Below are 27819 nucleotides of genomic sequence, written 5' to 3'. Positions count from 1 at the left end.
CCCCTCTTTCTCCCCCAACCCCTCTTCTCCCCTCCCTCTCCCACTTCCCCTCCCCCTCCCCCTCCCCCTCTTTCTCCCCCTCTTTCTCCTCATCCTTCTCCCCCTCCTCCTCTTTCTCCCCCTCCCCCACCCCCTCCCCCTCCGCCTCCCCCCTCTTTCTCCGCCTTCCCCTCTTTCTCCGCCTCCCCCTCCCCTCATTCTCCCCCTCACGCTCCCCCCTTTCTCCCCATCCCCCTCTTTCTCCCCCTCCCCCTACCCCTTTTTCTCCCCTTCACCTCTTTCTCCCCTCCCACTCCCCCTCCCGCTCTTTCTCCCACTCCCCCTCCCGCTCTTCCTCTTTCTCTCCCTCCCCCTCCCCCTCCCCCTCTTTCTCCCCCCTCCCCCTGACCCTCTTTCTCCCCCTCCCCCTGCCCCTCTTTCTCTCCCCTCCCCCTGCCCCTCTTTCTCCCTCTCCCCCTCCCCCTCCGCCTACCCCTCTTTCTCCCCTCCACCTCCCCCTCCCCCCTCGACCTCTTCTCCCCTCCTTCTCCCCCTTCCCCACCCCCTCTTTCTCCCCCTCCTTCTCCCCCTCCTTCTCCCCCTCCTTCTCCCCCTCCTCCCCCTCCTTCTCCCCCTCCCTCTCCCCCTCCCCCTCCCCTTCTCCCTCCCCTTCCCCCTCCCCTTCCCCTCCCCCTATTTCTCCCCCTCCCCGTCCCTCTCCTTCTCCCCCTCCCCCTTTCTCTCCCTTCCCCTCCCCCTCTCCCTCTCCCTCTTTCTCCCCCTCCCCCTCTTTCTCTTTCTCCCCCTCCCTCCCAACACCTCTTTCTCCCCCTCCCCCTCTCCCTCCCTCAACCTCTTTCTCCCCCTCCCCCCTCCCCCTCACTCCCCTCCCTCCCCCTCTTCCTCGCCCTCACCCTCTTTCTCCCCCTCTACCTCGCCCTCCCCCTCTTCTCCCCCTAACTCCCTCCCCCTCTTTCTCCCCCTAACTCCCTCCCCCTCTTTCTCCCCCTACCTCCCTCCCCCTCTTTCTCCCCCTACCTCCCTCCCCCTCTTTCTCCCCCTACCTCCCTCCCCCTCCCTCCCCCTCTTTCTCTCCCTCCTCCCCCTCCTTCTCTCCCTCCCTCCCCCTCCCTCCCCCTCTTTCTCCCCTCCCCTCCGCTCCCCCTATTTCTCTCCCTCCCCTCCGCTCCCCCTATTTCTCACCCTCCCCTCTCCCTCTTTCTCCCCTCCCCTCTCCCCTCTCCCGCCCCCTCTCCCTCCCCCTCTTTCTTTCCCTCCCCCTCTTTTTCCCCCTCCCCCTCCGCCTCCCCCTCTTCCTCTTCCTCCTCCTCCTCCTGTGCCTCCCCTCTTCCTCTTCCTCTTCTCCCCCCTCCCCCTCTTTCTCCCCCTCCCTCCCAACACCTCTTTCTCCCCTCCCCCTCTCCCTCCCTCAACCTCTTTCTCCCCCTCCCCCCTCCCCCTCACTCCCCCTCCCTCCCCTCTTTCTCCCCCTCTAACCTCCCTCCCCCTCTTTCTCCCCCTCCCTCCCCCTCTTTCTCCCCCTACTCCCTCGCCCTCCCTCCCCCTCTTTCTCTCCCTCCCTCCCCCTCTTTCTCCCCCTCCCTCCCCCTCTTCTCTCCCCTCCCTCCCCCTTTTTCTCCCCCTCACCCTCCGCCTCTTTCTCCCCATCCCCTCCGCTCCCCCTATTTCTCTCCCTCCCCTCCGCTCCCCCTATTTCTCACCCTCCCCCTCTTCCTCTTCTCCCCCTCCCCCTCCCCCTCTCCCGCCCCCTCTCCCTCCCCCTCTTTCTACCCCTCCCCCTCTTTTCCCCCTCCCCCTCCCCCTCCGCCTCCCCCTCTTCCTCTTCCTCTTCTCTTCCTCCTCCTGTGCCTCCCCTCTTCCTCTTTCTCCCCCTCCCCCTCCCCGTCTTTCTCCCCCTCCCCCTCTTCCTCCCCTTCCCCTCCCCCTCTTTCTCTCCCTCCCTCCCCGCCCCCTCTCCCTCCCCCTCTCCCCCCCCATCTCCCTCCCCCTCTTCTACCCCTCCCCCTCTTCCTCCTCCTCCGCCTCCCCTCTTCCTCCTTCTCCCCCTCCCCTCCCTCCCCCTCCTCTCCCCCTCCCCCTCCTTCTCCCCCTCCCACTCTTTCTCCCCCTCTTCACTCCCCCTTCCTCTCCCCCTCTTTCTCCCCCCTCCCCCTCTTACTGCCCCTCCCCTCCCCCGCCCCCTCTTCCTCCTCCCCCTCCCCCTCCCCCTCTTTCTACCCCTCTCCCGCCCCCTCTCCCTCCCCCTCCCCCTCTTTCTACCTCTCCCCCTCTTTTTCCCCCTCCCCCTCTTCCTCTTCCTCCCCCTCCCCCTCCCCTCTATTTCTCCCCCTCCCCCTCTTCCTCCCCCTCCCCCTCATTCTCCCCCTCCCCCTCATTCTCCCCGTCCCCCTCCCCCTCATTCTCCCCCTCCCCCTCAATCTCCCCCTCCCCCCTATCCCCCCTTCCACACCACCCCACTTCTCCCTCTCCATCTCCCCCTCCCACACACCTCCCCACTTTCTCCCTCTCCCCCTCTTCTCCCCCTCTTTCTCCCCCTACCCCACACCTCCCCCTCTTTCTCCCCCCTCCCCACACCTCCCCCACTTTCTCCCCCTCCCCACACCTCCCCCACTTTCTCAACACCTCCCCACACCTCCCCCACTTTCTCCCCTCTCCCCCTCTTCTCCCCCTCCCCACACCTCCCCCTCTTCTCCCTCTCCCCCCCTTCTCCCCCCTTTCTCCCCGCCCCCTTTCTCCCTCCTCCCCTTCTCACCCCCATTTCTCACCCCCCTTCTCCCTCTCCCCCCCTCTTCTCCCCCCCTTTCTCCCCCTCCCCCCTCTTTCTCCCCCCCTTCTCCCCCTCCCCCCTCTTCTCCCCCCCTTTCTCCCCCTCCCCCCTCCCCCTCTTTCTCCCCCTCCCCCCTCCCCCCCTTCTTCTCCCCCCTCATTCTCCCCCTCCCCCCTCTTCTCCCCCTCTTCTCCACCTCTTCCCCCCCTCTTTCTCCCCCTCTCCCCTCTTCTCCCCCACCCCCCTCTTCTCCCCCTCTTCTCCCCCTCACCCCCTCTTCTCCCCCTCCCCCCTCTTTCTCCCCCCTTTCCTCCCCTCTCCCCCTCTTCTCCCCCCCTTTCTCCCCCTCCCCCTCCCCCTCTTTCTCCCCCCTTTCTCCCCCTTTCTCCCCCTCCCCCCTCTTTCTCCCCCCCTTTCTCCCCTCCCCCCTCTTTCTCCCCCCTCTTTCTCTTTCTCCCCCCCTTTCTCCCCCTCTTTCTCACCTCCCCTCCCCCTCTTTCTCCCTCCCCTCCCCCTCTTTCTCCCTCCCCTCCCCCTCTTTCTCTCACTCCCCCTCTCCCCTTCTCTCCCTCCCCCTCCCCCTTTCTCCCCTCCCACTCTTTCTCCCCCTCCTTCTCTCCCTCCCCCTCCGCCTCTTCCTCCCCCTGTTTCTCTCCCTCTTTCTCTCCTCCCCCTCCTTCTCCCCTTCTTTCTCACCCCCTCCCCCTTCTCCCTCTCCCCCTTTCTCCCCCCCCTCTCCCTTTCTCCCCCCCTCTCCCTCTTTCTCCCCCCCTCTCAATCTCCCTCCCCTCCCCCTCCCCTTCTCCCTCCCCTCCCCCTTCTCCCTCCCGCTCTCCCTCCCTCCCTCCCCCTCTTTCTCCTCTCCCCCTCCCCCTCCCCTCATTCTCCCCCTCCCCCTCCCCTCATTCTCCCCCCTCACACTTCCACCCTTTCTCCCCCTCCCCCTACCCCTCTTTCTCCCCCTTCACCTCCCCCTCCCGCTCTTCCTCTTCCTCCCTCCCCCCTCTTTCTCCCCTCCCCCTCCCCCTCCCCCTCCCCCTCTTTCTCCCCCTCCCCTCTTTCTTCTCCTCCCCTCCCCTCCCCTCCCCCTCTTTCTCCCCCTCCGCCTCTTTCTCCGCCTCCCCCTCTTTCGCCGCCTCCCCTCTTTCTCCGCCTCCCCCTCCCCCTTTCTCCCCTCCCCCTCCTTCTCCGCCTCCCCCTCCCCCTCTTTCTCCCCCTCCCCCTGCCCCTCTTTCTCCCCCTCCGCCTACCCCTCTTTCTCCCCCTCCGCCTACCCCTCTTTGTCCCCCTCCGCCTCTTTCTCCCCCTCCTTCTCCCCCTCCCCCTCTTTCTCCCCCTCCTTCTCCCCCTCCCCCTCTTCTCCCCCTTCCCCTCCCACTCCCCCTCCCCCTCTTTCTCCCCCAACCCCTCCTTCTCCCCCTCCCCCTCCCCCTCTTTCTCCCCCTCTTTCTCCTCATCCTTCTCCCCCTCCTCCTCTTTCTCCCCCTCCCCCACCCCCTCCCCCTCCGCCTCCCCCTCTTTCTCCGCCTTCCCCTCTTTCTCCGCCTCCCCCTCCCCTCCCCTCATTCTCCCCCTCAACGCTCCCCCCTTCTCCCCATCCCCCTCTTTCTCCCCCTCCCCCTACCCCTTTTCTCCCCCTTCACCTCTTTCTCCCCCTCCCACTCCCCCTCCCGCTCTTCTCCCACTACCCCCTCCCGCTCTTCCTCTTTCTCTCCGCTCCCCCTCCCACTCTTTCTCCCCCCCTCCCCCCTGACCCTCTTTCTCCCCCTCCCCCTGCCCCTCTTTCTCCCCCTCCCCCTGCCCCTCTTCTCCCTCTCCCCCTCCCCCTCCGCCTACCCCTCTTTCTCCCCCCTCCACCTCCCCCCTCCCCCTCGACCTCTTCTCCCCCTCCTCTCCCCCTTCCCCACCCCCTCTTTCTCCCCCTCCTTCTCCCCCTCCTTCTCCCCCTCCTCCCCCTCCTTCTCCCCCTCCTCCCCCTCCTTCTCCCCCTCCCTCACCCCTCCCCCTCCCCTTCTCCCTCCCCTTCCCCTCCCCTTCCCTCTCCCCCTTCCCCTCCCCACTATTTCTCCCCCTCCCCGTCCCTCTCCTTCCTCCCCCTCCCCCTTTCTCACCCTTCCCTCCCCCTCTCCCTCTCCCTCTTTCTCCCCCTCCCCCTCTTCTCTTTCTCCCCCTCCCTCCCAACACCTCTTTCTCCCCCTCCCCCTCTCCCTCCCCTCAACCTCTTCTCCCCCTCCCCCCTCCCCCTCCCTCCCCCTCCCTCCCCCTCTTCCTCGCCCTCCCCTCTTTCTCCCCCTCTACCTCGCCCTCCCCCTCTTTCTCCCCCTAACTCCTCCCCCTCTTTCTCCCCCTAACTCCCTCCCCCTCTTTCTCCCCTACCTCCCTCCCCCCTCTTTCTCCCCCTACCTCCCTCCCCCTCTTTCTCCCCCTACCTCCCTCCCCTCCCTCCCCTCTTTCTCTCCCTCCCTCCCCCTCCTTCTCTCCCTCCCTCCCCCTCCCTCCCCCTCTTTCTCCCCCTCCCCTCCGCTCCCCCTATTTCTCTCCCTCCCCTCCGCTCCCCCTATTTCTCACCCTCCCCTCTCCCTCTTTCTCCCCCTCCCCCTCTCCCGCCCCCTCTCCCTCCCCCTCTTTCTACCCCTCCCCCTCTTTTCACCCTCCCCACTCCGCCTCCCCCTCTTCCTCTTCCTCCTCCTCCTCCTGTGCCTCCCCTCTTCCTCTTCCTCTTTCTCCCCCTCCCCCTCTTTCTCTCCCTCCCCCTCTTTCTCCCCTCCCTCCCAACACCTCTTCTCCCCCTCTTTCTCCCCCTCCCCCTCTCCCTCCCTCAACCTCTTCTCCCCTCCCCCCCTCCCCCTCACTCCCCCTCCCTCCCCCTCCCTCCCCCTCTTCTCCCCCTCTACCTCCCTCCCCCTCTTTCTCCCCTCCCTCCCCCTCCCTCCCCCTCTTTCTCCCCCTACCTCCCTCGCCCCTCCCTCCCCCTCTTTCTCTCCCTCCCTCCCCCTCTTTCTCCCCCTCCCTCCCCCTCTTTCTCCCCCTCCCTCCCCCTCCCTCCCCCTCTTTCTCCCCCTCCCTCCCCCTCTTTCTCCCCCTCCCTCCCCCTCTTTCTCCCCCTCCCTCCCCCTCTTTCTCCCCCTCTCCCTCCGCCTCTTTCTCCCCCTCCCCTCCGCTCCCCCTATTTCTCTCCCTCCCCTCCGCTCCCCCCTATTTCTTACCCTCCCCTCTCCCTCTTTCTCCCCCTCCCCCTCCCCCTCTCCCTCCCCCTCTCCCTCCCCCTCTTTCTACCCCTCCCCCTCTTTTTCCCCCTCCCCCTCCCCCTCCGCCTCCCCCTCCCCCTCCCCCTCCGCCTCCCCCTCTTCCTCTTCCTCTTCCTCCTCCTGTGCCTCCCCACTTCCTCTTTCTCCCCCTCCCCCTCCCCGTCTTCTCCCCCTCCCCCTCTCCTCCCCCTTCCCCTCCCCCTCTTTCTCCCCCTCCCCTCCCCGCCCCCTCTCCCTCCCCCCTCCACCGCCCCTCTCCCTCCCCCTCTTCTAACCCCTCCCCCTCTTCCTCCTCCTCCGCCTCCGCCTCCCCTCTTCCTCCTTCTCCCCCTCCCCCTCCTTCTCCCCCTCCCCCTCCTTCTCCCCCTCCCACTCTTTCTCCCCCTCTTCCTCCCCCTTCCTCTCCCCCTCTTCTCCCCCACCCCTCTTAACTGCCCTCCCCTCCCCCGCCCCCTCTTCCTCCCCCTCCCCCTCCCCCTCTTCTACCCCTCTCCCGCCCCCTCTCCCTCCCCCTCCCCCCTCTTCTACCTCTCCCCCTCTTTTCCCCCTCCCCCTCTTCCTCTTCCTCTTTCTCCCCCTCCCCCTCCCCCTATTTCTCCCCCTCCCCCTCTTCCTCCCCCTCCCCCTCATTCTCCCCCTCCCCCTCATTCTCCCCGTCCCCCTCCCCCTCATTCTCCCCCTCCCCCTCAATCTCCCCCTCCCCCTCTATCTCCCCCTTCCCACACCCCCCCACTTCTCCCTCTCCATCTCCCCCTCCCCACACCTCCCCCACTTTCTCCCTCTCCCCCTCTTTCTCCCCTCCCCACACCTCCCCCTCTTTCTCCCCCTCCCCACACCTCCCCCACTTTCTCCCCCTCCCCACACCTCCCCCACTTTCTCCCCCTCCCCACACCTCCCCCACTTCTCCCTCTCCCCCTCTTTCTCCCCTCCCCACACCCCCTCTCCTCCCCTCTTTCTCCCCTTCCCCCCCTTTCTCCCCCCCCTTTCTCCCCCCCTTTCTCCCTCTCCCCCCCTTTCTCCCCGCCCCCTTTCTCCCTCCTCCCCTTTCTCCCCCCCATTTCTCCCCCCCTTTCTCCCTCTCCTCCCCTCTTCTCCCCCCCTTTCTCCCCCTCCCCCCTCTTTCTCCCCCCCTTTCTCCCCCTCCCCCCTCTTTCTCCCCCCCTTTCTCCCCCTCCCCCCTCCCCCCTCTTTCTCCCCCTCCCCCCTCTTTCTCCCCCTCCCCCCTCTTTCTCCCCCTCTTTCTCCCCCTCTTTCCCCCCTCTTTCCCCCCCTCGTTCCCCCCCTCTTTCCCCCCCTCTTTCTCCCCCTCCCCCCTCTTTCTCCCCCTCCCCCCTCTTTCTCCCCCCCTTTCTCCCCCTCCCCCCTCTTCTCCCCCCCTTTCTCCCCCCCTTTCTCCCCCTCCCCCCTCTTTATTCCCCCCTTTCTCCCCCCCTCCCCCCTCCCCCCTCTTTCTCCCCCCCTTTCTCCCCCTCCCCCCTCTTTCTCCCCCTCCCCCCTCTTTCTCCCCCTCTTTCTCCCCCTCCCCCCTCTTCTCCCCCTCCCCCCTCTTTCTCCCCCTCCCCCCTCTTTCTCCCCCCCTTTCTCCCCCTCCCCCCTCTTTCTCCCCCCTCTTTCTCTTTCTCCCCCCTCTTTCTCCCCCTCCCCCCTCTTTCTCCCCCTCCCCCCTCTTTCTCCCCCCTCTTCTCCCCCTCCCCCCTCTTTCTCCCCCTCCCCCCTCCCCCCTCTTTCTCCCCCCTCTTTCTCCCCCTCCCTCCTCTTTCTCCCCCTCCCTCCTCTTTCTCCCCCTCCCTCCTCTTTCTCCCCCTCCCTCCTCTTTCTCCCCCTCCCTCCTCTTTCTCCCCTTGCCCTCCTCTTTCTCCCCCTCCCCTTGCCCTCCTCTTTCTCCCCCTCCCCTTGCCCTCCTCTTTCTCCCCCTCCCCTTGCCCTCCTCTTTCTCCCCCTCCCCTTGCCCTCCTCTTTCTCCCCCTCCCCTTGCCCTCCTCTTTCTCCCCCTCCCCTTGCCCTCCTCTTTCTCCCCCTCCTCTTGCCCTCCTCCATCTCCCCCTCCCCTTGCCCTCCTCCATCTCCCCCTCCCCTTGCCTTCCTCCAATACTACTCTCTTCTTTGTAATCTCAAAATTCATGAACCCAAACACTGATGTAAAATTCAATATGACAGCAGAGAGGTGTCGGTGGATCAATCAACCATTATTCATACCACCCAGTTTACTTTTCCATTGCTTTCATTGGATTAATAAGGAATCCAAACTCATTGCATTGTCTTCTGCTCTATCACGTGCTGTGCCAGAACCTTGCAAGTGTGGAATGCTCCCTCTGGCAATCTACAGGCTCTAAAACCCAAGCTTGGTGTTACTAGGTCACCTGGTCATGGTGTTGGCCTTGGGCTTGGGCCTGGGCCCTTCACATAGCTTGGAAATAATGTCTGCAAAGTGAAAGAAGGGAGAGAATGTATCTGTTCTGTGAGTGTTGTTCATCAGTTCCTGGTCAACCAGATGGCAAAGGGAAATAGAGAGTCAGAAGGTATGTTCTTTTCTGTGACAGTATGAGGGAACTATGTGGAGCCATTTATGTCCCAGACAGAGATTCACAGTCTGATGAAAATATGGAACTATGTTTATCTTTTACAGTAACTGGAAGTAGGAGAATTTACATTCTGTGGTTTCTGGCCTGCTCTTCTAACTCTTCTGGTCTTGCAGGCTGTTTTGTGTTTCATCTTCACTACTTTCAATTTTTCACCCACTGTAGCAACTCTTGACCTTCTCTTCTCCCCACTTGTCTCATCTCCCCAAATCTTCCTTCCTACCCTGTCCCTTTCTCCTCTATCACTGTCTATCTCCCCCCTGTGAGGCAGTTTCTCATATGATCTCTTTCAGTGCCCCTCCCTTTGTAGCGAGTTTAAAACTCTTTGTTGGTTGGTGTTAATTTAGAGCTGTTAATGCTTGTTAGCAGGAGAGGGGCTCCTGCTGTTGTCTGTATCCATAGCAACTCACTGAATGACAGATACCAAACACAGTTGTAACAAGTGTGATGGTGATGGGCAGACTCAAGTGCCAATCAATGTCAGGATTTCAGTCTATTGAAGGGAGAATTGTGAAATGGGAATTCTAATTACCATCTAATTGTTTTGGAGTAATTAATGTGTAGAATTTAGTGTATTAGTGAGGCCCACCAATAGTATTGCTAGAATCTGAAATACGCCTTTAGAGAGAAGTATATTAACTGCCAACTCAACCTGGACCAGTTGTTTGCCTTGTGCCTATCCCCACATTGCTTGTTCCCCAGATGAGAGCTGGGAATTTGACCTGTGGTCTTCATAGTTTTCGAGCATTGTGTAACCTGCCATATAGCATGTACTTCTATCGAACCAGCCCTTGCCAGAATGTGTAAGCTGCACGTTCAACAAATTGTCTTATAATACGTCAGTGGTGTGTGTGTGTGTGACCGTATCACCTGAATTACTTCAGAGTGGCTCAGTTCTGGCTTTCGTTCTGTTCTCACTGCCCTGGTTTCAGGTACTATAGGTGGGCATTGTGAGGTTGAATTAGAGCAGCTGGATAAGATTGCCAGTTGCTGTGTTCAGATATGAGCAAGAATTTGTCAGCTTCCTCCAAATTAATATCTCTTTCTATTCCTCTGTCTCCTGCATTACATAATACTCCTTCTCACTGTTCCATGTTTCTGCTCTGCTCCTGATTTACTCTCCTCATCCATGTTGGAGTGGGCTGATAATATGAATCTGGCCTTTGTTAATTGAGCTGACGTCTACAATCACTGATGTGAGGCTTGTATTGGATACGTGCCAAAAGGTGTACATCATAGTGGCATTAGTAGCTCAGTGGCATGCCTAGCACAGTTTCTAACAGGAAACAGAAAAATAACCTTGTGCAGGATCCCACTTGGATAAGGTGTGGGAGGGCAATGGATACCCACCAAATTCTACCCCAGCACCAATCTGTGCCTTCAGGAGAGGAGGTGGTGGGGGTGGATGGTAGTGGTGGAAGCAGACATTGCAAAATGATAATGAAAACAGCAAATGCTGGAAGCACTCAGCAGGTCAGGGAGTATTGGTGAAGAGAGTTAATGTTTTAGGTCCATGATCTTTCAAAGATCATTGACCTAAAACGTTAACTCTGTATCTCTGTCCACAGATGCTGCCTGACCTGCTGAGTGTTTCCAACATTTTCTGTTTTGATTTCATATTTACAGTACCTGCAGTATTTTGCTTTTGTTTTATTGTAAGGTGATAGATGGTTCTGGAGTCTTCAGCTGAAACAGAAGTCCAAGTTGGCCAACACCCTGTTACTTCTATTTAAAGGCACCTCACAGGCCATGTGTGTGAATTGGATAGAGGATGGAATGTGAGCAGCCAATGACAAGTGACGGTCTCCAGATGTTTATTTCTAGTGCTCCCCACAATTGAACCATCGCATCCAACATGCTTGTTACCAGGCACTGGATCGTGCAGGCATGTCCCATACCCAACTAACAGGCAACCCACATAATATCTTCATCTGTTTTGTAGATCCAAAAGTACGTGTTGTGACTCCTGGCTGTTGAGTGATATTTGGTATAAAATGTGTCTGTTTTTTATAAATTTCTTTCAGATCTGGAATGTGGGGATATACCATTACTGACTCCCAGCAGCAACAAAATGATGTCTCAAGCCCTCAAGGCCACATTTAGTGAATTCACTAGGGAGCAGCAGAGACTGGGAATCCCGAAAGGTAAACTTAACAACTCACTGCGATGGCGGAGCTCCTTATATACTGGTTTTACCTTGGGTGTCCTCCAATCAAATGCTGGTGTGGCCTGGGGTAATGCAATTTTGAAAGGGTTCTCTTGCATAGTCATGGAGGCTTTCTTACCTCTTCAGAAGCAGGAAGTGATGTTCTTCGCATTGTTAATATTCTAGTTATACCTACGTTTGATCTCAGAAATGGCACCCCAGCTCTTGCAAATTCAAACAACTTTGAGAGCATCATCCTTTGTGTATTAATCAGGAACATGTCTTAAATAATTCTCAGGCATTTCCAGGGTAAAGGTGGATGAAAATCACGTCAGGTGGAGGAAATGATTTATGATTACACCATTTGCTTAAATTCATGTCTGTTTGAATCTGGCAGTGAAGCTTGTGAATTGCGGATTTGGATCAAAATTGAGACCTGATCTTGGATCTATGTTTGGAATTAGGGAAGTGGGTTTGAGATGGATAATCAAACCAATAAAGTTTTGATTCTGATTCTCTAACATTTTGTCACTGCATTAACTTTGCTGTGGGTAGGGACTGTTATTGCCCGTCCTATGTTCCTGTAAAAAGTTGGCATTGGGCTGTCTTCTTGAACTGCTTCAGTTGTTTGATGAAGGTGCTGGACTCCTGGCTTGAGTTCTGAACTTTGTTTTGCTGCAACTGAAAACTCCTAATTCATGTCTCCAGGTCAAGTGACATGAGTGGAGAAACGAACTTGTGTTTTCAAATATCAAACTATTGAACATAAATTTCCTGTCTCATGTTCATGCTGGAAGTGACCTATTTGTAATTAGTCTGAAATAAATGGCTACCTCCAGTGTTAAAAGAACAACCAACTGAAAAATCCAGTGTCTACTTTGAACTTTAGGGATTACTAGTCATTTCTACTCACGCGCAGTCCAATGAGTACCAGCTTTTGGCTGGGCTGTTAGTTTGAATGACTTGTGGCTAATCATGTCCAATCTATTGCTGCACACTTACACTGATGGGAGGAATTGACCTGCGATCACTCTGAACGATCAGCTCAGTTCACTTTAGTGTCTGTGTGAACTTGGGCAGACTGGTCCCCAGATAGGTTTGCCAACTCTGTTGAGATATATTCCTGGAGGCTCCCTTGCATTATCTCCTCCTTCAATCACTTGGTCCAGTCAAATAGCCCCTTTCCCCATCTCCAATATTTTAATAAACAGAAGAGATCAAAGAAAGTACAAAAAGTATGCATTTTTTAAAATACCCCTATATTAGTTCTCCTGAGTTTGCTCATGGCAGTGTCCAGGAGATTAATCTTTAATTCCTAAAGACGCCATGTCAATCCTCTGAGCTGGTGACCTTACCAAGAGTGGAACCATTTGTGAAACTCTGGTGTTGTGGGACTGGATAGTGCTACACCAGGGCACTACCTGTACTTTGAGAATGATAATGATTGCTGTCAGATACAGAACGCCACGTGTTTGTTATGTCTCCTCACAGACCCGCGACAATGGTTGGACGAGCACGTGACTCACTGGTTAGTCTGGGCTGTCAATGAATTCAGTTTGAAGAATGTAAATTTTCACCAGTTCCAAATGAATGGAGCCAGTCTTTGTGCCCTGGGTAGGGACAGCTTTCTGGAGCTGGCCCCTGACTTTGTGGGTGACATCCTGTGGGAACATCTTGAGCAGCTTCAGAAAGGTAAGCCACAGACTCATCTCATTAACCTTTGCATCCTAAGTGTTGGATTGTTCTCGTGGGATTTGTAACAGCTCCCTGACTTAAAGTATAGAAGCAAGCAGAATTAGTTCTATTGCATATTGGTTGCCTATGCCAGAGCCCCTCCCCTAAACATCCCACTGAGATGTTTCTTGCTTTGATTACCCAATGCTGTGGGTCTGTGCGTCCACTAGTCATAAAGAGCAGATTAACATACTTCGTGTGGTCGTTGACACTTGTCTGTACCGGTACGAGTGAGAGGTGCACAATGCTGCCACGATTATTTTTTCCAGGACTTATGTCTGTATTTAAATATAAATCTGGTTAAATTGCTGGCAGCAAACTGTATACACATCCCGTGTACAATGGGGTGTTTGTGCGCTAAGAATTTGCTGTGTGTTTCTTGCATTTCCTTTTCAAGCACTACTAATTTTCCTTGTTCTGTTGCCCTGGCCAGGTGAAGGTGGGAGTGTGTCCTACCCTGGTGAGGTTTTGTCCAAACACCATGCTCACACTGCCTGTTTTTAAAAAATTCTTTCATGGAATGGGGGCGTCATTGTCAAGGCCAACATTTGTTGCCCATCCCTAATTGCTCTTGACAACTGAGTGGCTTGCTAGGCCATTTCAGCTGTGGGTCCAGAGTCACATGTAGGCCAGACCAGGTAAGGGCAGCAGATTTCCTTCTTTAAAGGACATTAGTGAACCTGATCTAGATTATTAGTTCAGTGACACTATGCTACCATCTCGCCTGGTAATTGCTAGTGGGGAAGTATGTGCAAAACTGGTCTTGTTTAGGCAGCAGAAAGTAAGATTTGATCTGTAGAATATGAAATCAAGTTGAGCTGTTAATTCATGTGAATGCGAAAGTGAACACACAAAGCACCCCCCTATTCATACACATAGAGACGTGCATGCACCTGCATACACAAGCACGCACACACACATGTACACACATGCACATACAGATGCATCTATATACATGCATACACGCACACACACTAACGCCCACTCCTACACTAACACGTACACACAAACATCTGTTCCTGCCAGTACTAAAAGAAGCATAATGCATAAATCAGCTCAGCAGTGAGCTGAAAGACTGTATTGTGATGTGATGTGTTTAATGGTGCAGGTTCCAGATGGTGTCAAGCTTTGGTACAATGGTGATATACAGGGCTGGGGTACAGGACAGAGTTGGGATGCTCGACCACAGTGTAACCAGAGCCTGGTTGCAGTGTGGTTGTACAGTTTTACCACATTTTCCCAGACTAGGATGAAGGTCTCTTCAGTCTTCAGCCTTGTAGAAGGACTGCCATGGAGCAAATTTGGGTAATCTGAACTCAGCTCCCAGCAAACAGGGGCCCTGACCACAGAACTGCCCCTGGTTCAGCACTAATGCATCAATAACTTGAATTATAGTGCAACTTTAATGCAAAGAATGTCACATAGTGCATCACAGAAGAGTAGAGGAAAAAATAACTTAAATTGGCAATCTCATCCAAAGGGCACAAGGTTGCAGATTGTGACACTAGTACAGGAAAGGGTGCACTATAAACTTGCACAGTGAAGAGGGAACTTTCCTTTGTATGTAACCTGTGCAATATCTGAAACTGTTTGATGGTACAGTGTACAGGGAGCTTTACTCTGCATTAAGCTATGCTGTATCTGACTGTGAATTTAGGAGGCTGACACTGGGTGCCTAAAATGTAAAGTGCTCCATTATGCAGAACATGCATCTCTCAAGAGAGCCTCAACTTGATTAGTGCATAAAAAGCCTCTTTTTAAAAAATGTCATTTGCTGACTGTCCAACTTTCGCTTCCACCAGAATGCCAAGAAGACATCAAGCCTTATGTGGTGAATGGGGTGGTTTCCAGTTACTCTGAGAACAGTCTCTTCTCTGCCTATCCCATGGGTAAGTTATAGCTGAACCTCCAGAGGAATCAGTCTAAGGTCACCAGGCTCTGGGATGAGTGAACTGCCTAGGGGGTGACAGCCTTCATTTCATATGTGACTTTGGGCTGTGGCCCAAATGTGGGTGGAGGGTGAAGCCCAGACATGGGTGTTGGGCTGCAGCCCAGATGTGAGTGTTAGGCTGTGGTCCAGATGCAGTTGTGGGGTGCGGCCCAGATGTGGGTGTCGAGCTGTGGCCCAGATGTGGGTGTGGGCATTGGGCTGCAGCTCAGATGTGGGTGTGGGCATTGGGCTGCAGCTCAGATGTGGGAGCTGGCCTCCGGCCCAGATGTGGGTGCTGGGCTGCGACCCACACGTGGGTTGATGACTTCTAGCAGCAACTGTTTGGTCAAGCAATTACATGTTCTTAAACCCAGCCATGCTGGGCAGTGGTAGATGAGCTACATTTGGCTCAGTGCCTCCGGGCTAGGGTGAGGAAAAGTCAGCCAGGGTTTCCCTACCCTTGATCACTAAACAGTGACCCCCCACCCTGCTTGGAAGGGTATCCGCATGTGGAGCTTAAATGAGAACAGGATCAGGACTGAGTGTGTTGCTCCCTGTGGTGCAATACCCTGCCAAAACATACCATCCAGGATAATTTTGGATAAAGTGCCTGCTGCACCCCAGCATGAGGCAGCACCGTCAGGGGAGTATTGGAGAAATTTAGGAATAAAATTGGTCTACACCAATATTACAAAATGTACTCTTCGCCAATTGGCAGCCTCAAATCAGAGGGTGTTGCCGAAAGCGAGCCTGATTTTGTTTTATATTGACCTCAACCAGCTGTAGTGTAAACTGGGAGCAATTTGAATTGGGATTATTGTGATTTGGAAGCAGTGTGAATCGGGTGACTGATTGTTATAAGGCCGTTTCCTGCTCTTTGTGGAGACCAATTCTCAGCCCCATTTTGTTTCTATGATCCTCAGGCAGATTGTGGCTCTGATTCTACATCTGTGAGATTGTCTCTTTCCTGCTGTGCATTGATGTCAGTTTCTCTTCTCACAGGCTACGGCAGTGAGCATGCTCAGTGCGTCCCTCCCTCTGAGTACTCCGACCCAGGATTCATTACAGAGTCGTACCAAACTCTGCATCCTATCAGCTCAGAGGAGCTGCTGTCTCTAAAATATGAGGTGGATTATCAGACTGTGATCACTCGCGACACTCCTGTGGACTCACTGCAGACCGAGTATTACATCAAACAGGAAGTGGTGTCACCCGACAACATGTGTGTGGGCCGCATCAGCCGAGGTAGGTTGGAGCTGTGGGGTAGGGTGCCATGTAACCAGGAGCCCAGTGGTATTCCTGCCGGGATTATAGATAACTCTGTGGAAGCTGCAGCGCCTGAGAGGAGAGACTGGAGCTTAGTTAGGGTTGCCAACTTTCCAGACTTGTCCTGGAACCTCCAGGAAACGAAGATTCATCTCCAGGAGAAAAATTACACAAAGTGTAAAACAAAATTGAGCATTTTCTTTTTCTTTGAACACTTTCATTTATTGGCTTGAACAACATTGGCAATGAGGGAGGAAACTTTCAAGAATAGTCAAGATGAATCCAATTGGGCAACAAAGCATCTGTTCCCTTCCCACTTGGTCATGGCAAGGCAGTGCACCCAGAGGATGGAGCAATGGCGTGAGTGTGGGGTCAGGACGGTTCCAGGCAGCAGGTCATGTGATGGTTCTTCCAGGAATATACCCAACCAGAGTTGGCAACCCAAGACTTGCTTTTTGGATGGGGAAGGGGTGGGATGGAGGCTTGTCGTTGAAACTTAGTAACTTCTGGGAATGACTTCTTGCCTTGAAAAAATGATTTGGACCGATAGCCCTTGTAAAACAGTGAGAGGCTGAGACAGACCAGCAGCAGCGAGGGGTGACTACAGCTGGAGACTGGCTGTGGTAACGAATACTTCCGTAAGACTTGTGTGCGGCACTGTCCTCTGTGAATGATCCTTGTTTGCGTCAATAATTGTTCCTGTGATACCAGAGGTTGATGCTAATCTCCAGGGGCTTGTGCTTGGCTTTTGATAAGCAATAATTTTTTTGTTGCCTTTTCTGTGTTTTTTTAAGTTGAAAGAGTGCAATGACAATCGGGAAACAGACAACTGGTTGAGAGCAGATATAAGTCACAGAGTCTGCTGCGTTGAGAGAGAAAAGGTGTTTGCTTCAAACCAGATACTTTCATATCTCTACTAGAGGCTGTGGGGGAAAGGGTCAACTGAATAGCCAACGACACCCACATCCCACAAACGAATAAAAAAAATCTATAGTTTCATAACTGAGTTACGGAGCCTAAAGATTAAAGAGATGAATACTTACTGCAGTGATTATTCCTGCCCTTCTGGCAAGCCAAGTTAATCCTAGAAACATTAACCTCACAGAGCTCTTTCAAAAATTCTAGTGCCTTTAAAGTGATGGCATGAAGACAAGACCTCCAATATCCTGATGAATGCTCCACTGTATTTTAAGTAGGAACAGGAGTAAACCATTCAACCCTTGAGCTTGTTCCACCATTTATTTAGATCGTGGCTGATCTGTATCTTAACTCCATCTATCCACCTTGGTTCCATAACCCTTAATCTCCTTGCCTAACAAAAATCTATCAATCTCAGTTTTGAAAATTTCAATTGACCCCACCTTGGCTTCAACAGCTTTTTGGGGGATTTCAGTTGCAGTGTTGTTAGAAGTGGCAGTGTACTGGGCAGTTTTGAATCCATTCTTTGAATGGGGAGCGGTGTGAGCTGCTCATCTTACATACAAACACGATGGCCAGGAAAGGCCAGCTGGTCCATCAAGTCTGCCGCACACCTCCTTCCCCTTTCCTTCCCCACCACAGTCCTGGGAGAGGCAAAAAACTCAGGGCCAGTACTTGAACTGTTAAACCACTCACCTTTGATATGATACAATCTCCACCACAGTCAGGAATCGTCCAGTTCACTTTTGAAGGCGCTGCAGAATCAGCACCCACCCCACGCCGGCAATGTAGTCTAGAGGCTCATTACTACCTGGGAAAAGAAGAATCGCCCAATATCCAGTCCATTCCTACTGTTACATAGTTTAAATGCTTATTCTCTGGTCTTCCCCATCTTGTGCACAATACTGTTTTTACTACATTTAGGAAATAAAAACAAACTTGCATTTTTATATCATTCTATTGCATCTTTCAAAACATTCCAAAGCACTTTACATACTTGAATTACTTTTGCAGTTATTGCCATTATGTAGATGAACATGATAACCATTCTGTGTACTGACCTGGGCAAAATATGCTTGCCTTGCCATCAACACCTACATCCTGTGAATGAATTAAAAAAAATAAAATCCCACAAACAGCAATGGGATGAATGATGGTGATCATTGAGGGAGCAATGTTGGCCAGGAAATTAGCAGAACATCCTGCTCTTTTTTAGAAGATTATGAGATCTTGAACATCCACCTGAACTGACATGACACCTCGATTTAGAGTCTCAACCTTTAGCAGTGCAGCACTCCTCGCTGTGAAACTGAAATGTTGGCCTAAGTAATGTGAGGAGATTTTCCAGTTGGACTTGAGTGGGAATCATGGAATCTTACAGCACAGCAAGAGACTATTTGGCCAGTCTTACATGTTCTAGCTCCCTGAAGGGCTACCCATGGTCCCATTGCTGTTTCTCTTAATTTTAAATAAAATTCCCCCTGCCCCCCCCCCCCCAATGAAAGCTGTCATGGATTCTGTACACACCACTGTTTCTATTTCTATTTCTGATTGGGCATTCCGTATTGTAACACATTCACGCAAAGCAAATTTTACAAAATCTCTGCCTTGTTCTTTTGCCGATGATCTTAAATTGATGTCCTCTAGTTACTGATTCACTGGCCAATGAAAATGTCCTTTTCTGATGCACCTTATCAAAATCTTCTAATAATTTTGAACACTTCAAACAGATCTTCTCTGAATCTTCTTTGTTGTAATGAAGAGAGCTGCAGTTTCTCTTGACTCTTTTCATAACTCAAGCCTCTCACCATCGCTGTGCATCTCTTCTGTGGCCTTTCCATGACCATGATATACCTGTCCTAAAATAACCTACCTGAAACTGCTGCCAACTGAACCAAACAGAGATTTGGTATCTAGACTTTCAAGATGTGCTGCCAATTGAATTGTGGCCTGCACGTATGTTGCAACTGTCACTTTAAGTCCAAGATATCTAACTCCAAGCTGAAACATTCCAAAAGCTAACATTACAGGGAAATACCCTTTTTTCTGAATTTGTTTTTGCGAGTGGAGAGGGAGGTTTGCATCTGTAGACATTCAAACTGTCTTGTGCTCTTGTTGCTCTTTTAGGTAAGCTTGGTGGTCAGGATTCCTTTGAGAGTGTTGACAGTTTTGACAGTTGTGACCGCTTGACGCAGTCCTGGAGCAGCCAGTCCTCTTTCAGCAGCCTCCAGCGAGTGCCCTCCTATGATGGTTTTGACTCAGAGGATTACTCCAGCAACTTGCCCAATCACAAGCCCAAAGGGACATTCAAGGATTATGTGCGAGAACGAACTGACCTAAACAAGGACAAGCCAGTGATTCCTGCTGCTGCTCTGGCTGGATATACAGGTAGGCCTGCCCCCTTTCCCTGGGTTTGTAGGTGTGACCTATATACTGGATGGTACAACAACTGGAGTAACTGGAGGAATTATAATATATGCACAAAAATCTGGATAGCTTGAGGAATTTAGGAGCTTCTTGTTTGGGATGTAGGACAGGGTGAAGTCCTGGTTTATGTTTAGAAATGGATGCTGGCATCTGTTTTTCACATCATTTTTTTTTTAGAAATAAAGAACTTATATTCATATAGTGCCTTTCACATCCTCAGGCCATCTCAAAACACTTTACAGCCACTTGTGAAGTGTAGTCACTCTTGCAATGTAGGATATTCAGCAGTTAATTCGCACACAGCAAGATCCCACAAACAGCAATGAGGTAATGATCACATAAGGGTGTTTAAGAGTGTTGGTTGAGGGATAAATGTTGGCCAGAATTCCCTTGCATTTTTTCCAATAACACCATGAGATCTTCCCCTCCACCTTAGAGGGCAAATGGGACCTCAGTTTAACATCTCATTCAAAAGACAGCACTTCCAACAGTGCAGTACTCCCTCAGTACTGCAGTGAAATGTCAGTCTGGATTTTGTGCTCATGTCTCTGGAATGGGACTTTAAACCTATATGACCATATGATTCCAAGGCAAAAGTGCTACCACTGAGCCACAGCTAGCATTGGTAGAGTTGAGGAGTTGGTCAGGGAACAGAGCTAGAGGTATTAGACTGGGTGCTGCAGGAGATTGAACAGAGTATCGTAGAACCCACACACATGACTCACTGGTGAGCTTATTGCCTCTCAGCATTGGGTTAAGGCTAGGTCAGTTGGAAAGTGAAGTTCTTCAGCCCTATGTCCAGGTCATTAGCCTGTCAGCATTGTGTGAGCAGTGAGAACCATCTTTGTTGCCGCTGTCATTATGTAACAGAACTATATTGAGATTTGCCTAATTTATGTTTTGGGGAGGTTCCCCAGTGTGGGAGACAACTGAGACACTGTAGTTTGAAAGCTGGTGATTTGGGGGTTATTTCTGGCACAGCCTGTGTACATCAAAAGTTAGGAAACCTGCAATTGGGCTGAGTATCCAATCGGGCCAGTGGTATAAGTGGCAGCGGCATTATTAAAGTGCTGGGAAACTGGTTCCTCAGATAGGTCTCATTTACATTAGAGCTGAATCCTGGGCTGCTATTGGTAGCAACACTGTTTCATAATTCATTCTCAGGAAGTGGGTATCACTGGCAAGGCTGGCATTTATTGCCCACCCTTAGTTGCTTTAAGAAGGGAGTGGTGGTGGGACTTCTTGAACCACTGCAAGTGGTTTGATCAACTGAGTGGCTTGCTCGGCCACTTCAAAGGGCACTTAAGAGTCAACCACATTTGCGTGGGACTGGAGTCATGAATAGGCCAAACCAGGTACGGATGGCAAGTTTCCTTCCCTAAAGAACATTAGAGGACCATTTGGGTTTTTCGGATAATCTATCAGCTTTATGGTCAATTTTATTTTTACCCATCTATTTTTAAATTAAATTCTGAGACTGCCATGGTAGGATTGCTAGTCTAGTAATGTAACCTCTATGCTATTGACATAAAGGAGCCTTACAATAGCACGAAATTGAACAAAAACCCATTCATTTATAATCAGTAATGTATAAATTAATGCCTAGTTTACAATCAGTTAACCCCTTGTCTTGAAGAATCGAGAGCTGATCGTTTTGAATAGTGTGAAAGGTTGCTCCTTTACAGACCCTCCTGGTTTTTAACCTAGACTCTGAAGCATATTGTGTGATTCCTTTGATGGTTTAAAGCTGAGCAAATGTTGAAGATTTCATGTACATCTTGGCAGTTGGTAATACATGCTTGTTATTGATCATCTGTGGTTAGCACCATGATGAGAAGAGATTAGAGATGGGGAGAAAGCAGAGTCTGTGTTGGGGCTCAATGTGGCTCCAACTACCAGAGACTCAGTTGCCTTTTGACTTGGATTTTCCCAGTCTAGTTTACCCTATGGCCAATTTTAATATCTTAGCAGCTGTACTGCAAAGAGACATTTTTTAAAAAAACAATACAATTTGTTTTTTCTCGCCTCCTTTGGTTGTCATGGAAACTTCAACCTTTTGGTAGAAGTAGGTCAGCTTGTGGAAACTGATAAAATCACACATGCAAGGTTTTTTTTAAATAAGAAAGTGAAAGACACAGAATTGCATGTTTGCTGTGGAAGTTGCCGCTCCCTGAGTCTTGACTTTGAGGTATTCACTGACTGTTTAAGGGTGCATTTACAGACTTTGCCTCGTTCCTTCCCCAGTGAACACATCCTGCAGGCTTTGCTTCTGTTTACATTTTGCGCGCTGCATCACATTTGCCAATTTAGGACGAGCGCGTTTTATGTCCAGGAACAGATACAGTATCAATTCCTAGGGTGTTCCTAATGCTGAGGGCCGGCTCTAGTGAAGGGTAGCACGATTAGTAGCACTGGCTGTAGGGAGCCTAAGTGAAATGTATTTGGGACAGCCTCAACTTAGCCCCTCATCCACATGGTTCCTAAGTACAGAACAACCTGCAATTCTGTCTTCACTGATGCTAAAGTGGCAGTCACTCTCAAAGAGGTCAAAAGATTGCTGATGTGGGACAAGATGATGTTACACTGATGCTGTAGTGCGCAGCTGTCAGGCTGTGGTTAAACCACATTATTGGGGCCAAATGTATGCCGCTACTGCTGTGCTTAATCTAGAAACAACTATCAGTCAGAAAGGTAAAAACAGTTCCAGCTGAGTACCTTCCTTTAAAAAAGCCACCAATGCACTCCAGCGCAAAAAAGATACAGGGTCTGGCAATCGGCAGTTGTCCTTCAACCTGTCATTCTGACTGAGTGCATGACAAGCACTGAGATACTCTTGCAATGAATGACACTTCAGGTGATTGCATGCTTCACTCTGCTAGTAACAGTCACCCAGATCTTATCTGTAATAAAATGGAATCAGATATTGTCACAGATGAGTCAGAGACCAATCACCTTGGGTTCGAGGGTTTGTGGTGGTGTGAAGGCACCAGTGATATTTTTGGTTTGGAGACCTCCCTGTTATTTTTGACCCTCTTTTCCATGGTCTGAAATACGATGATTGACCACTTGCTGAAGTGGAGGCTGAAGATGCTTTTTCAATTAATTTGGTGGCTTATTTGGTAAATGCAGCAAGGGGTGTGGAATTGAGATCAGGAGTACTTCAGTTCCCATCCACCAGCTGATCTCAGTAGCAATGAGCAGCAAACTGCAGTCGGCTTTGAGCTGGAGAGGTTGAGGGGGGTGGGTGGTGGGTGGTGTGGGCTGGGGAAGATACCCAGATGTCTCACCCCTAATCACTATCCAGTTGGGACATGTGTGTGGATGTGGCACGAGGACAAAGTTTAGCTCAGATCTGATGCCCTCTGCATGTGAATAGCCCATTGATTCTAAATATGAAGCACATTTAGATTTGGGTGATGCACTAGAGGGCAGCAAGAGTCAGAGCCTTCAAGAGGGGAGGGGAGCAAACTGGTGCAGGAAAAACTGCTCCTTTCAGTCCTTTAATAAAAGAAAAATACTGCAGATGCTGGAAATCTGAAGTAAAAACAAGAAATGCTGGAAATACTCTGCAGGTCTGCCAGCATCTGTGGAGAGAGAAGCAGAGTTAACGTTTCAGGTCAGTGACCCTTCATCAGAACTTTTCAGTCCTTTGCTGCCCTCTTGGTTTTGCTGAATGCTAGATGGAGGGATAAGAGGAGAGCCCAGTGAGCTCACTGGCACTGGGTGGGGGAGGAAGTGCAAGGGATTTGCTATATTCCTCACTCTAACAGGTTTCTGTGGTAGCAGAATATTTTTAAAAAGACAACCTTTCATTTTTTTTGGGGGCACATTGGGTGTTTGACAGACTGGCTGAGCTGGAAACATGTTGTGCTGTGTTTTTCTGGTACTGATTCGGAGCCTCCTGGATAACAAAAGAGATAGAGAGTAAGATGAAGCCAAGAAAGGATGAATATGACAAATGTCAGGTGGATAATGCAATTGAAAACCGTGTTGAATATCAAAAGTTCAGAGAGGAAGTGGAAAAACAAGTAAGAGAAGCAAAAAGAGAGTATGAGAGGAGACTGGCAGCTAACATAAAAGGGAATCTAAAAGTCTTTAATAGGCATATAAATAGCAAAAGGGTGGTAAAAGAGAAGAGTGGGTAAACTAGGGACCTAAAAGGAGATTCACAAAAGGAGGCAGAGGGCATAGCTGAAGTACTAAATGCATAATTTGCATTTGTCTTTACCAAGGAAGAAGATAGTGAAAGAGGAGGTAAGTGAGACACTCGATGGGCTAAAAATTGATGAAGAGGAGATATTAGATAGGCTGGCTGTATTTAAAGTTGATAAGCCACCAGGACTGGATGAGATGCATCCAAGGATACTTAGGGAAGTAAAGGTGGAAATTGCAGAGGTACTGGCCATAATCTTCCAAACCTCCTTATATACAGGCGTGGTGCCAGAGGACTGGAGAATTGCAAATGTTACACCCTTGTTCAAAAAATGGTATAAGGACAAGCCCAGCAACTACAGGCCAGTCAGTTTAACCGCGATGGTGGGAAAGCTTTTAGAAACGATAATTTGGGACAAAATAGTCACTTGAACAAATGTCGGTTAATTAAAGAAAGCCAGCATAGATTTGTTAAGGACAAATCATGTTTAACTAACTTGCTTAAGTTTTTTGATGAGGTAACGGAGAGGCTTGATGAGTGTAATGCTGTTGATGTGGTGTTAATGGACTTCCAAAAGGCATTCGATAAAGTGCCACACAACAGACTTGTGAACAAAGTTATAGCTCATGGAATAAAAGGGGCAGTAGCAACATGGATACAAAATTGGCTGAATGACAGGAAATAGAGAGTGGTTGTGAATGGTTTTTAGGACTAGAGGAAGCTATATAGTGGGGTTCCCCAGGGGTCGGTGTTGGGTCCCCTGCTATCTTGATATTTATTAATAACTTAGACTTGGGCGTACAAGGCACAATTTCAAAGTTTGCGGCTGACACAAAACTTGGAAGTATTGTGAACTATGAGGAGGATAGTGATACACTTCAAGAGGGCATAGACAAGCTGGTGGAATGGGCGGTCAAGTGGCAGATGAAATTTAATGCAGAAAAGTGTGAAGTGATTCACTTTGGTAGGAAGAACGAGGAGAGGCAATATAAATTAAAGGGTACAATTCTAAAGGGGATGCAGGAGCAGAGGGACCTGGGGGTATATGTGCACAAATCATTGAAGGTTGCAGGGCAAGTTGAGAAAGCAGTTGGTAAAGTATGTGGGATTCTGGGCTTCATAAGTAGGGGCATAGAGTACAAAAACGAGGAAGTTATGATAAACCTGCATAAATCACTGGTTTGGACTCAACTGAAGTTTTGTGTCCAGTTCTGGGCACCACACTTTTGGAAGGATGTTAAGACATTAGAGAGGGTGCAGAAAAGATTCACGTGATTGATTCCTGGGATGAAGAACTTCAGTTACATGGATAGGTTGAAGAAGCTGGGTCTGTTCTCCTTGGAGAAGAGACGGTTAAGAGGAGATTTGATAGCGTGTTCAAAATCATGAGGAGTTTGGACAGAGTAGATGGGGGAGAAACTGTTCCCATTGGTCAAAGGATTCAGAATCAGAGGACACCGATTTAAGGTATTGGCAAAAGAAGCAACAACGACATGAGGAAAAACTTTTTTACGCAGCAAGTGTTTAAGATCTGGAATGGACTGCCTGAGAATGTGGTGGAGGCAGATTCAATCAAAGCCTTCAAATGAGAACCGGATAACTATCTGAAGAGAAAAGATTTGCAGGGCTATGGGGAAAGGATGGGGGAATGGGACTAGGTAAATTGCTCTTGTAGAGAGCTAGCACGGACCGGACAGGACGGGCTGAATGGCCTCCTTCTGTACAGTAACCATTCTATGATTCTGTGATTCTATAATTGGTGTAAAGGCTGATTCTTGAAAAGATCCATGCCGGATGAAAACTTGAGTGAAGGCAGACCAACTACAGCCAGTCCTCTAGGAAAAAATGCAACACATCAAAGGGAAATATTGTGGCTAATTTTAGCTTTACAAAATTGATTCCAGAAAATATCCGCAATCAACCAGTCAGCTGGAAATAGTAAGGTCTTTCCCATTAAATCATTCCCTATCCAAAATGTCAGCTGGCTTGCCCTTTTTGCCATTCCCCAGTGCTAGTGCGCCGCACATAATTCTGACCAACAGGGTGGGATGTGCATTACTCTCTGTCACGTGACATGTGAGTGACTCAGTGAACTCTCTCTCTCTCCTCCCTGCTGGGTTGACAGTTGCTGTGGCATAACTGTAAGGTTGCCAACTGCTGATGAATAGATTCCTGACGTTTCATTACATGACCTCCTGCCTCCAACTGCCACCCCCCCCCCCCCACCCAACCACTGGTCGCCTAACCCGTTCATTCTTGCAGTGCTGCGCCTTCCTAGACCAATTAGAACACAAACAGACTCTTCATTGCTAAATTGAATGATTCTGACTGTCAGTCAAAGAGTCTTTTTCCAATCTCTAATATCTTTATAACTATTAAACAGAGGTTTTCAAAGAAAGTGAAGAAAATATACACAGTTTTCTTAATATTCCTTTGATTTTTCTCCCTAGTTGCTCAGCAGTGTTTTGGAGATTATTCCTGGAGACTCCAGTCCAATCCTGGAGGGTTGGCAACCTTACTTACCTGAGCTCAAATGTATGTTCGGCATACCCTGACATTGAGTCTTGACAGGGTTGTTGCTGAGAGGTGGTTTCCTCTGGCTGGGGAATCCAGAACATGGCGTCACAGTCTCAGAATAAGGGGTCAGTAATTTAGGACTGAGATAAGTAGGAATTTAATCACTAAAAGGGTTGTGAATATTTGTAATTCTGTACCCCAGAGACCTGTGGATGCTCCATCGTTGAAAATATTCAAGACAGAGGTCAATAGAGTTTGTGGGTACTAAGAGAATTAAGGGATATGGGGCTATAGCAGAAAGGTGGAGTTGAGGTAGATCAGCCATGATATTATCGAATGACAGGAGCAGGCTCAAGGGGCCAAATGGTCCACTCCTGCTCCTACACTGTATTGAACATCTCATAGCTGTCTGTCCATCTCCCCCAGCCATGTAATAGTGAAAAAAGTGGATTATTACTTCAAGGAGCAGTCACTTGGTGACATTGCCAATTTTAGTGGAGATTTGTGTTGAATTAGGGGCACCATTGTACCATATGCATGGGAACTGAATTGAGACTGACCCTAACTTATTTTGAGAAACATTCCAACAGCCAGCAGTGAGTGTCAAGACTTTCATTCCATCACTCTGGGTTAGATTCAAACCCAGGTCCAGAGATGAGAACACGAGAGTCTGTTTTCAAGCAAGTGCTATACTTTCAAGCTGGTATCAGCCATCCTCACCCGACAGACAAGCTTTTGCATGTTCATTCAAACTGGGTTGAATTTGAACCACATGTTTTCTCGTCTTGGCTTTTTAAAAATTTGTTCATGGGATGTGAGCATCGCTGGCAAGGCCAGCATTTGTTGCCCATCCCTAATTGCCCTTAAGAAGTTAGTGATGAGCTGCCTTCTTGAACCATGTGGTGTAGGTACACCCCCAGTGCTGTTAGGCAGGGACTTCCAGGTTTTTGATCCAGTAGTGAGATGAGGAGAAACTTCTCTCAAAAGATTGTGAATCTTCAGAATTCTCTATCACAGAGGGTTGTAGATGCTCCATCGTTGAGTATATTCAAGGCTCAGATAGACAGACCTTTGGTTTCTCAGCAAATCAAGGGGTATGGAGAGTGGGATGTGAAGTGGAGTTGTGGTAGAAGATCAGCCATGATTGTATTGAATGCTGGACCAGGCTCAAGGGCCCATATGGTCCATACCTGCTCCTGTTTCTTATGTTCTTATGACAGTGAAGTGATACAGTTCCAAGTCATGATGGTGTGTGGCTTGGAAGGGAACCTGCAGATGGTGGTGTTCCCATGCGTCTGCTGCCCTTTTCCTTCTAGGTGCTAGAGACCACAGATTTGGAAAGTGCTGTTGAAGGAGCCTCGGCGAGCTGCAGCAGTGCATCTTGTAGATGGTACACATTGCAGCCACTGTGTGCTAGTGGTGGAGGGAGTCGGTGTTTAAGGTGCTGGATGAGGTGACGATCAAGCGGCTGCCTTGTCTTGGATGGTGTCGAGCTTTTTGAATGTTATTGGAGCTGCAATCATCCAGGCAAGTCAAGAGTTTTCCATCAGACCCCTGCCTTGTAGATGGTGGACAGGCTTTGGGGAGTCAGGAGGTAAATTACCTGCTGTAGAATTCCTAGCCTCTGACCTGCTATTGTAGCCACAGCATTTATATGTTTGGCCAGTTAAATTTCTGGTCAATGGTAACCCCCAGGATGTTGATGGTGAGGGATTCAGTAATGATAATGCTGTTGAACATCAAGGGTAGATGGTTAGATTCTCTCTAGTTTGAGATGGTCATTGTCTGGCACTTATGTGGCCAAATGTTACTTGCCACTTATCAGCCCAAGCCAGAATGTTGTCCAAGTCTTGCTGCATATGGACACAGACTGCTTCAGTATTTGAGGTGTTGTGAATAGTGCTGAACATTGTGCATTCATCAGCGAACATCCCCATTTTTGACCTGATGGTAGAGGGAAAGTCATTGATGAAGCAGCTGAAGATGGTTGGGCCTAGGACACTACCCTGAGGAACCCCTGCAGTGATGTCTTAGGGCTGAGATGACTGGCCTCTAATAACCACAACTATCTTCCTTTTGGCTAGGTATGACTCCAACCAGCGGAGTGTTTTCCTTTTGATTCCCATTGACTTCA

The 27819-nt window shown here is 50.7% G+C and overlaps 1 protein-coding gene across 2 annotated transcripts in view; it reads left to right on the top strand.

Moving 5' to 3' along the window:
• Positions 1-27819, top strand: part of ets1 (v-ets avian erythroblastosis virus E26 oncogene homolog 1) — a 108830-nt gene that overhangs the window by 61666 nt on the left and 19345 nt on the right. For both annotated transcript variants that reach the window (XM_068053776.1, XM_068053777.1), the window contains 5 exons: positions 10619-10738; positions 12232-12432; positions 14277-14363; positions 15407-15649; positions 18716-18976. In XM_068053776.1, coding sequence (XP_067909877.1) covers positions 10619-10738; positions 12232-12432; positions 14277-14363; positions 15407-15649; positions 18716-18976 — 912 coding nt within the window. The remainder of the gene's footprint in view (positions 1-10618; positions 10739-12231; positions 12433-14276; positions 14364-15406; positions 15650-18715; positions 18977-27819) is intronic.

Source organism: Heterodontus francisci, chromosome 22, assembly GCF_036365525.1.
Source record: "Heterodontus francisci isolate sHetFra1 chromosome 22, sHetFra1.hap1, whole genome shotgun sequence".
Taxonomy (NCBI): Eukaryota; Metazoa; Chordata; class Chondrichthyes; order Heterodontiformes; family Heterodontidae; genus Heterodontus; species Heterodontus francisci.
This window is presented reverse-complemented; position numbering and strand designations above follow the sequence as displayed.